Consider the following 16882-nt stretch of genomic DNA (forward strand, 5'->3'; position numbering starts at 1 on the left):
ACAAAATAAATAATCAACGTCTAACCATATTTTATATATATATATATAGTCGAGCTAGCATAAATGCATATTGAATCTAATCAACACACGAATTAAGTTAACAAAATAATCCAAAATTTTAGTACATTTAACAAAAACGACCCGAATTCAAGGACTAAATATGTAAAATCGTTAAAATAAAAGGACTAAATACGTAAAATCGCTAAAATAAAAGGACTAAATTGATAAAAATAAACCAAAAACAAGAAGGCAGATGAAACATGTAAGCAAATTTAGCGGATTTTGTTTCTAACATCTCCTTTTGTCGTATAATAAATATATTCCAAAAAGAATAATAATAATAAGAATAAGAATAATAAGAATGTAAATTAAAATTTGTAGCCCATTAAGAAGACCTAAGTTGATTAAGTATTGATTATAATATAAATACACCCTCCCACCCTCTTCCATTTCTCACCATTTTTGTTCTTAATTATTGCTCTACAGCTCCATCAATGGCGGCCTCCTCTTCTTCTTCTCCTCCTTGTGGAGCTTGCAAGTTCCTTAGAAGAAAGTGTGTCAATGGCTGCATCTTTGCTCCTTATTTCCGCCACGACCTCGGCGCCTCCCACTTCTCCGCCGTCCACAAAGTTTTCGGTGCAAGCAACGCTTCCAAGCTTCTCGCTCACCTCCCCGTCTCTCACCGGAGCCTAGCCGCCGTCACCATCTCCTACGAAGCTCAAGCACGACTTCAAGATCCGATCTACGGCTGTATCTCCCAGATTTTCGCTCTCCAACATCAGGTCGTTTTTTCTCTCGCGTTATATGTTATGTAATTTACTGTGATGTCCCAAGTTGGTTGGAGAGGAGAACAAATCACCATTTATAAGGGTGTGGAAACCTTCTCCTATCAGACGCGTTTTAAAGCCCTGAAGAGAAACCCAAAGAGAACAATATCTGCTAGCGGTGGATCTGGGGCTCGGGCGTTACATTTACTTAACGTATACTCGAACGATAATTTATATAATCGAGCTTAGTACTCGTCGGTTTAACGTTTTTCGTGTTTTTCGTGATCGGTTATTCGAAACCCTAATTTTTGGAGATGTTAATAGGTTGTGAATCTAAGGGCTCAAGTGGCTTATTTGAGAGAACAAGCAGCTCAAATCATTCTTAACGGCTACATTACAAGAAACCCTAATGAATTACTGTACGGAAACTCTTTGTCTTATTCCGATGAGGAATTGCTGGATCTTCAAACTTGGCTGCTGGAGGAGAGCTGCAGCACCGCCGCACCGGAGTTTGAACCTACGGCGGGGCCGTACGTTCAGATGGGCGTCGCCGATTCTAATCTCGCCGGAGATTTCTGCTGTTAAGACCGTCCGATATCTTCTCTGGATTTTCAGATCAACGGCTACCAATCAAATGGAAGTATGGGTGTTTTTGTGATAATTTGAATTTCTTTTTTTTTTTTTTTAACTGAATTTTCTGCTTGTGTTTGTGTGTGATAATTGTCTGTAAAATTAAATAAGAAAAAAAAACCCTAAATATTGATAAGTATGAACCCTAAGACGTTTTATTTTATTATTATTATTATTATTATTATTTTAAACTAAGGTAATTATGCTTGGAATTTATGTATATAAATCGTATTAATTTTCTTATAATATAGTTTATTTTTAGTGGTTTAATTTTATTGCATGTTATATAAATATAAACTTCCGGGAATAAATTTATTTCTTAAATTTCATAGCTAATTTAATATAATCATAGTATTTTCTTCTAATTATTTCATGAATTAATATATGAGATATTTATAATATAAATAAATTTAAATGTATGGGAATTTTGTGTTTTTTTTTTTAAATTAATATCTATTTAATCTATAAACCCTAAAAATGTTTTTTTTTATCTAAGATATACCTATAATTAATTTTTTATCTAATAGATCAGTTAAATTTTAAATATTTTCAGTATGTTACGGACTTATTATATACAAAATTGAAAGTTTAGGGTAAAACTGAGTCATATTAGACACAAATTAAAAATTTTATGAATCTATTTGTAATGTCTCATGCCGAATATTCGAATTAGAATTTGAAATCCAAATTTTGCACTTTATGACCTTGATTAGTGACATAGGAGTCGGACTTGGTGTCAATGGCTTCGTGTTGAACTGGGTTTTGACCGAATAGAGCGTAGAGTCAATGAGTTTAGTCGAATAGCGTAACGAGTCTAAGGGCATAATCACCCTACAACATGATCGTGCACGCTAATTGCTCGTATTAAACTGTTTTTAAAAGTGAAGTCTATTCCCTACTAAAATTGGTCATTTCAGTATGCTTATGCTCTCATTCAGACGTGGTCTTGGTTCATTCATGTATCTCTTCTCTACTCAAGTCACATTTAACTTTCTATTCACTTGTGAGATCTGAGCAATTTGACTTCTGCCGCTAGCGGTTTGACTTGGAAGCAAACTATGTAGTTTTGTAACCCTAAGTAAAACCTAACGCTCCCGTCAAAATAGAGTTTTTGTCGAGAATATTTTTTTCCATAACATAAATTTTTTTTCTTTTTTCTACAATGTACAATAAATATAAGATTAAAAAAAATTCAATATTTAATTTCAAAACTTATTTTCATTAAAAATAAATAAAGAACAAGAAATAAAACATGTCCTAAACAAATATTACCAAACACGTCTCCCCTGTTAAAAAAAACAAAAACCTAAATATTATCAAACATGTCCCAAACCATGACATATATATATATAATACCACTTGTCACAATCGCACTCTTGATAGCAGTGAACTTGTGATTGTGCGGCACTCACTTTCCAACGACAAGTAAGCTAAGCCAATTCGTTCTTGCGTCGCTTACGGTCAAGCGACGTATGCTCGAACCTCTAGTCTTAGTTTAAGAGAAGGTTTCAGAAAACGAGGGCAAAGAGAGATTTTTTGATAAGATAAGGAATCAATACAAGGGGAGTAAGATTCGGATTACCTTGTTGATCGAATATCTCAAGCAAAGAACACTTTGTTTGAGATTCGAATCACTCCAGAAGCAAGATCGATCATGTCTAGCTTCAATGATTCTTGTTGATCAAATATCTCAAGACAAGAACACTTGATTGAGATTTGAATCACTCCACAAGCAAGATTGATCATGTCGAGCTTGAATGATTCTACATGCAACCTAAACTACATAGAGTTGCAAATAAACTTAGCCATTGGCTACAGAAAAGCACAAATGCTTCTTTTAATATATTTTCCAAGTCCTGATTACAAATACAACATAGATGGCTTTATATAGCCTCAAAATGAAACTATTAAAGGCATTCCAAAAGTTGTAACATTCACACTTTATGGCCATAATTAGCCATTATGTAAATGTAACCGAAATTAAATAAAAAGTCTTAAAACACAATAACTCTAAATTATAACCCACCCAAAATTTACAACAATCAAACTTTATTCTTCTTCAATGTAGCATGAATTGAAACATCTTTTGATTATTTTGATAACCTTTTCTCCACATCTTCATTGAAGCATATTGTATGATTGATGTCTCTTGGTTCATATCATTTTTTAAAGAGACGTTGTATAAGCAAGCAAGAAAGAAACAATAACGGCTCACAGTATATAACTTTGGGTAGGGAGAAATTGACAACTATACATGTATATATATATATATATATATATATATATTAATCAATTACAAACTATAACCCTAATAACTTTAATTTCCTTAAGAATATTATTTTATAATTTAATATTGTTAGCAAAATAAGCTGTTCAAATATCCATTATTTTAACATTTAATTTAAGAAATTAATGTAATGAGTGGATAATATAAGTACATATTGATTATTTATCATATACTAATAATAGTAATATAAAAATTAAATTATATAGTTATTTAAAATATATTAGGTGGTCTTTTTTTATTTTGATAATAATAATAATATATAGTTGCAACACTTTATATTAAGTGGTGCATATGAAAAGTTAGTATTTATTGGCTCTCTATACCCATTAACAATAGTGGAATCATTAATCATTCTTCTCATAACCTATAGTATTAGGGCTATCAAAATATCAAATATTTTCTTCTTTCAAATTTTTAATTATTATATTATATACTTTTTATTTCCATTCAAAAAAATTAATTAAATCATAAAGTTAGTGATTTCATTAATTTCTACCTTTTAAATTAAATATATTGTTCTCGTATTTTTTATATTTAAAATATATAATATTAAATATTTATTTGAACCCTTAAAAAAAATTTGAATTAATTTAATTCTCTTAGTATTTCTATGCGCGGAAACTTTATGTGATGTCCCACGTTGGTTGGAGAGGAGAACAAAACACCATTTATAAGTGTGTAGAAACCTTCCCTAGGAGACATGTTTTAAAGTCTTGAGGAGAAGCCCGAAAGTGAAAGCCCAAAACAGATAATATCTACTAGCGGTGGATCTGAGATATAATCATTACAAATAAATCAATTACAGCTGGATTAAAATGATGGGGTTTAGGGTTTATGGTATTTGGATCTAAGTTTAAGGTTCGATCCAAATAGTTAGGTCCATAGACAACAAAGTCCAAAAGCCATCGAAGTCCAAGTCCACATACCCATAAGAGCTAGGAAACTCTATTTCGTTCGGAAGTTAAACACTCTCTCGTCTGTTTGAAAACGTGAAGATCTCGAGATAATAATCGACTCTTCACGAAGTTGAAGATCAATCTCGAGAACAATTTGCATAACCCACAAAAAAAAATCGTAGAACTGTAGAAATTAAAAATGTTTACGAAGAAGAAAGATTAAATAATTATATAATAAAAGAGAAGTAAAACAAAATATATATTTAATGTTTTTATTTATAAAAAAATGGCTAAAAATGATTGGGGGAATATGAAGAATGTAAATAAAGCATGGTCGTGCAATTTTGTCGGAATTTGTAAGAATAATTGATGGGGCCAAATATATTTTTAAAATAATTTTAATAATTAAATTTATTGTCTCCTACTTTTTCAAGTACAAAATAGATCACTATTTCAACAAGGAGACGAGACAGCTAGGTTGTGACACCCGAGTAAAAGAATGATACATAAATAAGTTCAAGACTTGGAATCTGAATTCGGCACACTTGATAGTTCAAGCATTCCCTTATATCCCCTACGACATGGTCACGTTACTCCTCATTTCTTAAGAGTGAAAACTATCTCCATGTAACCGTCCAAGCCCACCATTAGCATATATTGTCAACTTCACTATTTTAAACGCGTCTACTAGAGAGAGGTTTCCACACCCTTATACGTAATGTTGCTTCTCCTCTCCAACCAATGTGGGATCTCACAATCCACCGACACACCGTCTGGTGACTAGCTCTAATACCAAATTATTGTAAGATCCCACATCAGTTGAAGAGTGGAACGAAACATTCCTTATAAGGGAGCGAAGACCTCTCCTTAGTAGAGGCATTAACTCATAGCGATAAGTAACAGGCTAAAAACGGACAATATCTGCTAGCGGTATTTGGCAAAGAAAAAATCATTTTTAATTTTTTAATTTTAATTATTTATATTAAAAAATGAAAGATTATTATAACAAAAAATTTAAAACCTTTTTTGGTTATGATTGAGAGAAATATAAGCAAGAGAGCAGAAAGGATGAAGATGTTTCTAATTATTAATTAATTAATGGTTTTATTACTTTGTTTATATTAAAATGTTGATTTGTAGTTTGAATAGGAAACATAGGAAATATTATTTTCCCCACTCTAATATTTTTATAACCATTTTTTTTTAAATTCTGTATTTTAATTTAGTCCCTACACAATTTTAAAATTATCATATTGAAATATATTTTAATAAAAATAAAATGTTATTTATTTATTTGAATTTTATTGAAAATAAAATAAAATAAAATAGTGGTAGAATCTAAGAGTTGATTTAAAAAAAATAAAAATAAAAAAGGTAAAAAAAGCATGGTGGTGCAAAAGATTGTCTGAATTTGTAGAATAATTGATGGGGCCAAAGATTTAATGTTAAAAAATAAAAAAAGAAAGCACTTCTTTTTGTCATTCTCTTGGATCATCCAAATTGCATACTTTGTTGTCTCCTACTTCAACTACAAAATTCTCACTTTTTTTTTTTTTTTTTTTTAGTAACGATATGAAGAAACCGGGATCTCACGTCCTTTTATGTTTGGTGACCTCTTAAAATTTTTTCTAGAATACATGTGAGTAAGGACAAGAACCTCGGTTGGTCATTGGGGATGGTCTTCATTTCTAGAAACGAGAAGTACGTAAAGTGACCATGTTATATTGGGGATAATTCTCACTTCTAGAAGCGAGAAGTAGGTAAAGTGACCATGTTACAGGAGTGTTCAGTGACGAACCCAAATTTCAAATCCTCTTAACATATGTAATTAAATGACCGGAATGTTAGGAATGGAGGGAGAAATCTCTCATTCAAATAGACTATTATTACCGAATCAAATGACTAAATCTGGTAGGACTAAATCAAATCTAATCCTAACCGGGACATCAAACCGATCCTATATATTTTGATAAGTTCATCTTCAGCAAGTCTAGAGACATTTAAAAACTCTCAGCCCATATAAGAAAATGGTAGCTGATATATATACTTACCAACACCAAATCATTCTTTGCTTCATAAATTCTCAAAAATCAACGTAGCTATTTCAAATAAATAATTACCAAGGAAAAACTTTAACACATTTGAGACATGATTATAATCAAATCAATACAACTAAGCTAACATGAGCATACCTCATTTAGTTCAAGGATATACCATCGATCCTTGATCGCTCTATAAATTGTAATATATATTGATGTCAAAAATAAAATACAATCAAAAAAGCACATAAAGAACATATCATAGTTGTATTTTCTTCATCGGAAACTAAACTTTCCATCTAAGAGAGTGAAAAGTACAAGGAGAAACTAGGATAGGATGTACACCGACCAAAGGAGTTAACTAAAAAAAAACTCCAAATGGCCAACAAAACAGAGGAGAAACTACATTCAGAAAAGCCTCAATATTTCAAGATCATAACATCCTCCCATTGTCGATCTCCAGTGTTCTCTATGTATTACTATTTAGATTTGTTATCTGTACTAAATTGAACCCTTATTATGCTCTCTGTGTAATTAGCCTAATAACAGATCTAAAATTGACTCATTTTTAGGCTACAATTACAAATGGTATAGGTGTTTATGAGAAAATACCTTCATCGTTGCATGACGGCAGGCCTTTAAGTACATCCCTCAAAGCATGGTAGTGGCTATCACATTTATGGTCCGAAATGAGGTTGCTTGATAGCACAATTTGCTGGAAATGTTCGTCGGGATGCCGCTTCCACAGAGTGAAGTATTCGTATGCCTCTTCAAGATTCACATGCTTCTTCAGATAATAAACTGTCCCTGGTACGAATAGCTCCTCAGGAATTTTACATCTTGCGGCTTCATTTTGAGCTGTATCAGCTCTCTGTACCAGAGCGGTAGGCTGTGAAGGAGGAGGTCCAGAAGCCACATGAGACCCTTTTCCATAGCTATCATCTGTTAAAAAGGGAAGAAAGTGACTAATTGTGGGAAGGAGGTTTAAAAGGATTTGGAATTTTATTCAGAAAGGAGAGCCATCAAAAGTGTGAGATCTCACATCGGTTGGGGAGGAGAACGAAGCATTTTTATAAGAGTGTATAAGAGTGTGGAAACCTCTTCCTAGCAGACGAGTTTTAAAAACCTTGAGGGGAAGCCTGAAAAGGAAAACTCAAGGAAGACAATATCTGCTAGCAGTGGGTTGGGCTGTTACAAATGATATCAGAGCCAGACACTGTGCGATGTACCAGCAAGGTGGCTGAGCCCCGAAGGGGATGGACACGAGGCGGTGTGCCAACAAAGACGCTGGGCCCCGAAGAGGGGTGGATTTTGAGATCCCACATCGGTCGAGGAAACCTCTCCCTAAGACGCATTTTAAAAACCTTGAGGGGAAGCCCGAAGGGGAAAGCCCAAAAAGGACAATATCTGCTAGCGATGAGCTTAGACCGTTACAAAGGAGAGTTCTAGATTTGAGCTTGGTTCTCTCTTTAGAAGCAAGGTTCATCGTTTAAAGACAAAATTGAGAATAGCATTCAAAGATTTGGAACTATTTAGTTGAAAACGATAAAACTGACATGGAATATTTACATTTGCAAGAAACTTAAATGGTTTAGAAAAAAAGCATAACAAATAAGAAAATAAAAATACAGGGTAAAAAGAACGATCATGCTTAGACTCTAGACGTTAGTTGATCAATTCGATGCAGATAGGGTAAAAACTAAGAAAATATTATGAATACACTGCTCGGTTAATCTTGCCCGATCTAGGACCAAAACTAACTGAAAGCCATTGAAACAAAATAATATTCAACTAATTTATGCCTGATGAAGATATTAAGTAAACCTGAGAACGTGAGGATTGGCAGGGACAGCAAAATTTTAACAGAGCAATATTTGGTTTCTTTGCAATGAAGACGAAACAAACACAAATTAGCTTACACGGAATAGCTTACCGGAGGGTCCTTTCTTGCTCGTAAACTTTGCATAATCACCAAGTTTTCGAGCAACATCTTGTACTGATGTAACCACCTGCTTTGCATTTGTCAACAAACCATAGATATTTTTCCAGTCTTGTTCTTCAATCACACTCGTCCTGAATCAGATGGAACATAAAATTTGAGATTACCTTCTCCTCTAGCATGTTCAATAACAAGAAATCAAGCAAAAGTTCATTTCCTCCCTACAGTGAAATTCCTCAATCTTCTCCTTTTCATTTCTCAAATTAGCTCGTGCAAAAACTAGATTGATGCCTAATCTATGCTACGTGTAACATCTTCGACATCCCCAAAGAAAGTTGAGGATAAGTTTCAAAAAGCAGCATTGACCATATATCTAAATAGTAACAGACGTTCTGCAATTGAATTGCAAACTTCAGACATCACAAGTTTATACAGCTACACGAGGCCGTTAGTACTCAAAATACTTGTACTATAGTTAAACTATAAGTTTTGGTTACTAAACTTTCATGACTATGCTTATTCAATCTGTACTTAAACAGAAGTAACTAGGTATGAGGGGAACCTTAAGGACCCATGAACTTTCCTAAATAGATACCTTACACTGAGGAAATGGAAATCGCACTTCTCAAACTAATTCCTAACTTGATTTATCAGCTGTAATACTTCTTATAAACTACTTGGTAATGTGCATTAGATAATAATACATATAATGACAAGATTGTAACCGACTGTATACATATTATCATCTCATGATCATTAAAAATGCTTTCCATATGTCTTCTTACACCTTCCACAACCATATTTATCTTAAGCACATCCATAGAAAATTAGCTTTAGCCTTTCACATAAAGCATAACAACTTACCAGTCAGTTTGTAGAATTTCAACCCTTAACTTTGTTAAAGAAGCTAGACTTAGTCTGGGGATAATATCATCCTGCCCAAGGTAAAATCAGAGACTTCAAGTGAAGCAACAGAATGAAATAGGAACTACAACAGTAAAACTAGGACATTTTTCCTTAAAAATGGTAGTTCTTTCTAGAATACATATGACATGAGGACTGCAAGTGGCAAACCTGCATCACTACAGTGGTAACATAGTCGGCACAACTCTCAGCAAGCTTCCTGGAAACGCAAGGTGGTGTTGCGAATCCAATGGCAGAAACAATATCAGGGCTAAATCCAAGCTCCTTGTTTGACTTTTTACGAAGCATTACAGCTAGTAACGAAGCTATAGCTCCACCAAGAGAATGACCCACCAGCCTTAACCTAAAACCCTGTTAATGAATTAGATACAGCCATGACAATGCTAGCATGGTGATATTAAAACGTAAGAATATGCTAAAAGAACTTTAGTAAACGTAAATTACCACCTGATATTTCTTTAAGCATCTTCTTATCATTTCAATCTCATGATCAAGAAACCAGCGAGCAGATTCAGAAGTGCCAAAGTGTGTAGAATATCCCTCTAATGTCACTTCTTCATCGCTTGAAGTAGTAATATCAGTGATGAGATCATATACTGAGTGAGTTCCCCGAATTCCAAAGATTACAAGTTTCTTTCTAGTATCAACCCCTATATAATAACCAGGCCTCATAACACTGGAATCTTTAATAAATTTCAATATGTTGGGCTCTCGAAGCATGGTGTTTCTTGCAAGCATAGCTGCGGAATCCTTATAACAACCTTTAGCTAGTTCAAGGTAGTAGATGAGGTCTTCGACCTGATTCACAAAATCATTACCTATAAGATCTTTAATTCAAGTTTATAAGGGTTTGAAAATTATTAAATTGAAAATGAAAAGGGAACATAAACATGATTTTAATGAGTCCAATTATTTTATAGGGAAGAAAAAGATGTGAACATATTACAATTGCATTTGAAGTGATCTGGACACCCTTAATGTCCGCCAATGGATTTGTTGAAGCCTGACGGAGATATATAAGGAATAATCCAATTGTGAGATCACTCAAGCTCCACTCCTGGATACCCATCTTACTCCGCTGGATACTTGCAATGATTTCTGAAACAGAACGACTTCTGGGTTGAATTTGATTTTGAATTCCATCCCCTGTATGTCACAAAAAACTTTATCAGCCTCCAAGACTATGACATAGACAGAGCCTGGAACTTTAAAAAGAAGATGAAAAAAGAAAAAAATAAGTGCAGACAGTAAATTGTGATGCCACCATCAGTCCTAAACAAACAGAAGTACATCAACAGAAAATTACAAGACAGAAAATTGTGTTTGTTAAGCAATAACATATTTAATCTGTACATTTTTTGGACTCAAGCAATAATCAAATTAAAGAAATGATGATTGCCCACAAGAAATATGAGAAGTCCAACTATAATATAAACAGACCTGATGACAGTGCCCACCTATACAATTGCGAAGCTGATTTGAGAGCTTTTGTCAACCATGCAAGCTCTAACCTCCGGTTACTATCACTTATATCTTCAGCATCAGAAAAGTACTTAGGAGTCTTAGAACCTTCTTTGCTATTCTTCTCCATTTCCGACCTTACAGAAACTTCAGGTAGAACTTCATTTTCTTTACGCACATTATTTTCCACCATATCTGCTTTTGACCTCTGGAGATGCATAAGAACGCTATTCACAGTTACAGAGCTTGCCTGCCACTTCTGTTTTCTGAGAGAACTTCTGGCAGAATCTGCAGGATTGAAGAGAAGACAATCCATGTAAGTACCATACCCCGTGTGAATTATAAAACCTCAATATTGTAGCAATGAGACCGTAAATTAATACCTAAGAAATCCACTTTAAATTTTATAATCAAATATCGAATTGCGGCCAGAATTATTTATCAATGTAAATTATAAGAACTAAAACCCCTGATTTTCCATACTAGATTGTAACTAAATTAAGTAAATCTCTAGACATTGCCTTCGACGAACAAATATCTACAGATTATCAATCCAAACTTATAAAGGAATTGAACAAGACAAAATAACAAAAATCAGCATCAATTTTCTTCTCAATGCAGCAAATAGACTGCGTAACAGATAGAACGCACAGTTCAATAACACATTTTCATAGAGTGAGATTCACCAAGAATCATGTAATGAAACCGCCAAAAACGCAATATAACAAACAAAATCAAACAAGCATTAAGCTTGCACTAATCCCACAATCTAGATTCAAATACAAGCATTCAAACATTCACGAGTCAGTAACAATTCAACAAATAACGAAAAGGAAATTTCAGTTACATAAGTTATGAAGAAGTCGCCTCGCAGTTCCATTAGACATGACGACGGCGGAGGGATTCAGCTGGGAAATTTTGTCGGCAAGAATTTGACGCTCAAGAGAAGAAGGATTGCGGCAGATCTTTGGCGGTTTTGTTACAGAGCCGTATGTCCAGAATTGACGAGACGGAAGCCGAAATTGTTAAAGCTGATTATTTATACCACAAAAATGCGCCAACGGGATTATTTATTTATTTATTTTTAGTTTCATTAAATTGGAGTTGAAATGGGAAATTTTTGGGATTGTTTTTAATATTATTATTTTCATAAAATATTTCTACAAATTTTATTAATGAATTTTTTCTTTTATTTTCTGACTTTAAAAAATGTTTAATAAATTCGCTAAATATTTTTATTTTATATTCCATTTAATGTTTTATTTTAATATTTAGTTCGTGTAAATATATAATAGCTCAAACCCACCGCTAATTAATATTATTCATAATTTTAATATGCGTATATTACGGAGAGGTTTCAACACTTTTATAAGGAATGTTTGGTTCCCCTCTTGTGACATTTTTGTCCACCTTACAGATAAACGTGCCTCCAATAATTTGTATATTTCTAGATAAGATGCACTGACATGAATCCCGACCTATGTAAGTTCCTATTTACCCTAAAAAAATTCCATAGTCACAACATTGTTACAATTTTGCCCTTTATACAGACACCGACTTGCCTAAGCATATAGGGGTCTTTTTATCTCTAAAACTCTGAGTTAAAAATATTTTAATTTTTCTTAGGGTTTTCGCATATTCTTACCATCTTGGTTCCCGAGCATATAAGAAATCACTTTGGTGGGTCAAATAGGAGATGAAAAGTAAGAGTTTTACACCAGAAAGTTTATTGTAAGCCAAATCTCGAGAAACTGAACAACATAGAAAAACAATGGAGAGAGAATCAATCAACTGATAGACAACTGGACAAACAACTCGACGAGTTATCGAACCCTAAAACGTAAATCACTGTTCCTCCTCGAATAATGTTTTATATATATACATACATGATTTTTACCCGTGTCTAATCATTTGTCTATGATATAAATGAACACTTCATACACGAAAAAAACATAGATCGTTTTTAAATTTATTTAGAATTAAACGGAAGTAAAAGGGTAAAATAGTCAATATCTCTTTTCATAATATATTATTTTGGTAATATACTTGTTGAAAAATATTCTCTTTACTTCAAAAATAGTATTTTAGTTTCATATTATTAAAAAATTAAAAAAAATGCTCTTTTTTTAAATATGCATTAGAAATTTCTTTAAATATTATTTATTAAAAAAAACCACAATAATTTCATATTCTCAAAATATTATTTTGGATTTTTATTATTGACTTTTTAAATATTAATTATTATTATTTAAAAATATTATTCTATTTTTTAATAAAATAAAAGGAGAAATCGGAAGTTTCTGTGTCGACACAATTCTCTGGAACAATCGACCGTTTTATTTCCCCCGTAAACTTGCTTTTTCTGACAGATCCACAAACCCTAGCTCCGGCATCTCCTTCGAGTTCTTCGGCATCTTCAAACTCAATGGCGCCTGCAAACTAACCTGCCTAGATTCAGAATTTCTGCTCATTTTCATTCGAAGTTATAGAGGTAAAATGTAAGCTTTTCGCGTGTGATTTTCGGTTCTCTGCGTCCGTGTGCTTACTTTCCAAACTCGATTTCGTTGTCTATGATTGTATGATGACAATGTTAATACTTTTTTGGCTCTAAATCTTTGCAATTTGTTTCGTTCTCTGTGTTTTTGTATAGTTTTGTTATGTTTTGGGTTCATTTGCTCCTTTTTTTTTTCTTTTTCTTTCCAATAATTCCGTACATTGTGTTCTCTGTGGATGGATTCTTTTCCTTGCTTCTTGTTTTCTGTGTTCTTTTGTTAAACAGGTTAAACTTGAAAGTTCTTTTTTTAATCTTCAGATTCGTTACGAGGTTTACTTTACCCTGCCCTTTTTGACTGGGGCAAATATTTTCTAGTCCTGCAATTTTTGTGTTTCTTCGAATTTATTGGCTTTTAATTTATATGGAGTACTAGAAACTCAACTGCCACTATCTAACCAACCTTGTGAACAAGCCCTCTCACTAAAATTTTACAAAAGAATATAAACAATTGTTGTTGATAACCGAAAGTTACAGCAGAAGTTCTACCCCCCTTGAACGAATCTATTAACTTTTCTTTTTGGGTTTCCATTACCAAAAAGCTTTGGAATTATTCCCCGCCAGTCTCGTTCTTTTAGAATGGGGATTTGTGTTCTGTATAGTTCGCAAAGATTGTTTCTCGTTTGAAAAAAAAATCTCAGTTTACCTTTGTTCTTTTTTGGGCTGATTGCTAATGAAGCTTTAGACAAGTGGAAAAGGTACCTATGTCTGCACTATTAAACAAATTGAAGCAGTTAGGGACGTAAGCATGAATTCATGTTAATTTTCCTGTTGTTCTAATGCCACTGTAGTCTTTGTTGCACCCTCTCCTTAATCAGGGATTATGGATGAAGATTGTACAAGGAGTTCATTGAACCAAGGATTGGAAAATCTCTTGGCTCCCCCAGGTTTCACTTCTCGAAGATCCTTCAGGCTGAGGAGGGTGGAACAAAAGGAGAATGATGGTTCAATTCAAACAAAGAAAACAAAAATAGATACTTTGTCCAGGAAGATTGACATTGATTTGGTGGAGGCGACTTGTAGACAGAGACCATGGATACTATTTAACCAAAACAACGAGGATTCCTTGGAGTTTGAATCTATGCAGCATGACGTGGTGAATTATTTTGTTCTTTTCAGTTTGTCCTCTTTTTGGAGTGAAATGTTTCAGTTAATATCTAATGTTGGGTACCTTTTATATGCAACTTAATAATAGATTTATTGGATCTGGGATATACTGGGTACCTTGTTTCGTGCGGATATTATATTAGTTATATAAATACTTTTTAACTAACTCGATTATGATGTGTGCTATTAAGTTGACTTGTTAATCATTTCACCTATATTAATAATCATATGCTTCCCACAAAATATTACCTTTCAATCAGATCTTTTTGTATGTTGTTTGAGTTAATGAAATTTGGGTTTTCAATAAAAAAACAGTGTGTTTCAATACTTGCTTAAAGCATGTAGGACAGTATTATTTAAAATTTACAAGTGATTTTTCTTATTTTTTGTAAATTAAGAAAAGTAGCCGGTAACTATTGATAACTCAATATAGAATTTTTCATTTTCGTAATTGGTTCAGGATCCCCCTCCACAGTCTGACCTTCCAAAAGGGGTAGCACATGGATGTCCGGAATGCAGTAACTGTCTGAAGGTTAGCCTCAATCCATTGGTTGAAATTTGAATGAAGTTTGTTTCAAAATTTTCTATGAACTTCATAACACCAAACCACTATGTGCTGAAGTCTACGTTAACTTTCTGGAATAGGTCACTGCAAGGTGGCATCCTGAGGATGCAAGAACAAATATTCTCGACGAGGCTCCTGTTTTTTATCCATCAGAGGAGGTGTTGAGCTGTAATGAATGGAATTTACTTTTTTCACTGTTTATTTCTTTTTTTAGTAAATGTGTTTTCTAATACATAAAGGAGAATTTTCTATTTATGTTACTGAAAATTGTTCCTGCAGGAATTTTCAGATACACTTAGCTATATTGAAAGAATACGTTCAAGGGCAGAGTCAAGTGGAATCTGTCGCATAGTTCCTCCTCCATCTTGGCTGCCTCCATGTCTTTTGAAGGAAACGGAAATTTGGGAAGATTCTCCTTTCTTAGCCCACTGTCAGCGGATTGACGGGATTCAGAAGGATTATGCTTGTGGTCGACTTGCTAAACATAGTAAAAACATCACGAATAAGAGGAGAAGGTTAGAGTATGAATGTGGTAATAGATGTTTGAAGGATTCGGATGAAAGTTGTGGTAGTGATAAGAAGGGCCCATACTCAGAACTTGGTCAAGAGTTCACTCTCAAAGCGTTTAAAAGCTATGCAGATGACTTTAAATCCCAATATTTCAGCAGTGGAAATAAGGTCACAAGTACAGAGACAAAGTCATCCATGCTTCAAGAGCAGTGGGAACCATTGGTGGATCAAATAGAGGGTGAATATAGACACATTGTCGAGAATCCAACTGAACAAATTGAGGTAGCAGATTATAGATTTTGATTCCAACTTTCTTCTGTCAGATAAGCTTCACTTTGTTGATCCTTCTGTATGATTGGTTTTAGGTGCTATATGGTGATAGTTTGGGTAGCCCTTCACTTGGCAGTGGATTTCCATCATCACCATCCAGTCCTATTGAACCAGGTCATGTTGATCACATGGACTCTGGATGGAACTTAAATAATTTACCTAGACTACCCGGTTCACTTCTTTCTTTTGATAGCTTCAAGACATGTTCTATTTTATCGCCTCGAGTTCACGTGGGAATGTGCTTTTCTACAGCTTGTTGGGTAAGGGTACCAGAATTTCTGTTTATTAGTAGAGGTTACGCTTGATTACTTTTTAGACGAACAAACTTTTTATGTTTTAGTTTTATGTGAAGAGAAGGAACTTCATTTTTCAGTTCTTTTTCTTGAAGAGATTTCCTAATCTATTTACTGTTGCTCATTCTGTTTTTCAATTATTACTTGGTTTTGTTCGCTGTTGGGGGTAGAAAAAAAGAAATGACTTCTTATGGGACATATTGATCATCATGCCAACTGGAAGTATTTTATGTTACTGTCTTGTACTTATTAATATAGTTGTACATTTTGAGGAGTAATATATGTTGTTGCACTTTTTTTTTCCCTATTTTAAAAACAGCGAGTTGAAGAACACCACTTACCTTTGTTATGTTACTTGCACTTGGGAGCTCCTAAAATATGGTATGGCATTCCAGGAAGATACATTGATAAATTTGAGGTAGCCATGAAGAGCCTTCCAGAAACTTTCGTGGAACAGAAAAGATCCCATAGAGGAATGGTAAGTAATGACATTCTCAAGTTCATCATTCAAGAAGACGTTGTATTGGATTTATGTTTAGCTGCTTCTTTTTTTTTTTTTTTTTTTTTTTTTTTTTTTTTTTTT

At 33.5% G+C, this 16882-nt stretch overlaps 3 protein-coding genes across 5 annotated transcripts in view; 2 read left to right on the top strand and 1 right to left on the bottom strand.

Moving 5' to 3' along the window:
• The first annotated feature begins 476 nt into the window (after positions 1–476).
• On the top strand, positions 477–1477 carry LOC111460814 (LOB domain-containing protein 29-like). The gene is made up of 2 exons (XM_023104126.1): positions 477–782; positions 1092–1477. The coding sequence occupies exons 1-2, from the start codon at positions 495–497 to the stop codon at positions 1350–1352; spliced, it is 549 nt and encodes a 182-aa protein (XP_022959894.1). The 5' UTR covers positions 477–494; the 3' UTR covers positions 1353–1477.
• Positions 1478–6867: 5390 nt separating this feature from the next.
• LOC111460812 (sn1-specific diacylglycerol lipase beta) lies at positions 6868–11940 on the bottom strand. The gene is made up of 8 exons (XM_023104123.1): positions 11791–11940; positions 10923–11231; positions 10429–10628; positions 9930–10280; positions 9633–9833; positions 9423–9493; positions 8553–8692; positions 6868–7561 (listed from the first exon to the last, which is right to left on the bottom strand). Exons 1-8 carry the CDS (start codon positions 11828–11830, stop codon positions 7218–7220), a joined length of 1656 nt encoding a protein of 551 aa, XP_022959891.1. The 5' UTR covers positions 11831–11940; the 3' UTR covers positions 6868–7217.
• A 1318-nt stretch (positions 11941–13258) lies between these two features.
• The window catches only part of LOC111461120 (putative lysine-specific demethylase JMJ16), a 6350-nt gene continuing 2726 nt past the window's right edge, over positions 13259–16882 (top strand). Inside the window, exons 1-7 of one of the 3 annotated variants that reach the window (XM_023104609.1) lie at positions 13259–13441; positions 14313–14590; positions 15062–15133; positions 15247–15324; positions 15446–15958; positions 16042–16266; positions 16619–16777. In XM_023104609.1, the coding sequence (XP_022960377.1) occupies positions 14318–14590; positions 15062–15133; positions 15247–15324; positions 15446–15958; positions 16042–16266; positions 16619–16777 (1320 nt within the window). In that variant the 5' untranslated portion in view covers positions 13259–13441; positions 14313–14317. Of the gene's footprint in view, positions 13442–14285; positions 14591–15061; positions 15134–15246; positions 15325–15445; positions 15959–16041; positions 16267–16618; positions 16778–16882 lie in introns of all 3 variants that reach the window. The other 2 variants (XM_023104607.1, XM_023104608.1) reach the window with 2 other exon arrangements.

The sequence above is a fragment of the Cucurbita moschata genome, unplaced genomic scaffold (genome assembly GCF_002738365.1).
Source record: "Cucurbita moschata cultivar Rifu unplaced genomic scaffold, Cmos_1.0 Cmo_Scf00024, whole genome shotgun sequence".
NCBI lineage: Eukaryota > Viridiplantae > Streptophyta > Magnoliopsida > Cucurbitales > Cucurbitaceae > Cucurbita > Cucurbita moschata.

Bases quoted from the DNA above. Each gene is read 5' to 3' on its own strand.
- LOC111460814 (XM_023104126.1), top strand. From the start codon at position 495: ATGGCGGCCTCCTCTTCTTCTTCTCCTCCTTGTGGAGCTTGCAAGTTC. The intron at 783-1,091 runs GTCGTTTTTTCT...AGATGTTAATAG, and splicing joins TTTTCGCTCTCCAACATCAG to GTTGTGAATCTAAGGGCTCA.
- LOC111460812 (XM_023104123.1), bottom strand. From the start codon at position 11,830: ATGTCTAATGGAACTGCGAGGCGACTTCTTCATAACTTAT. The intron at 10,629-10,922 runs GTCTGTTTATAT...TGTGACATACAG, and splicing joins TAGGTGGGCACTGTCATCAG to GGGATGGAATTCAAAATCAA. The intron at 8,693-9,422 runs GTAAGTTGTTAT...CATCTGATTCAG, and splicing joins GAAATTCTACAAACTGACTG to GACGAGTGTGATTGAAGAAC.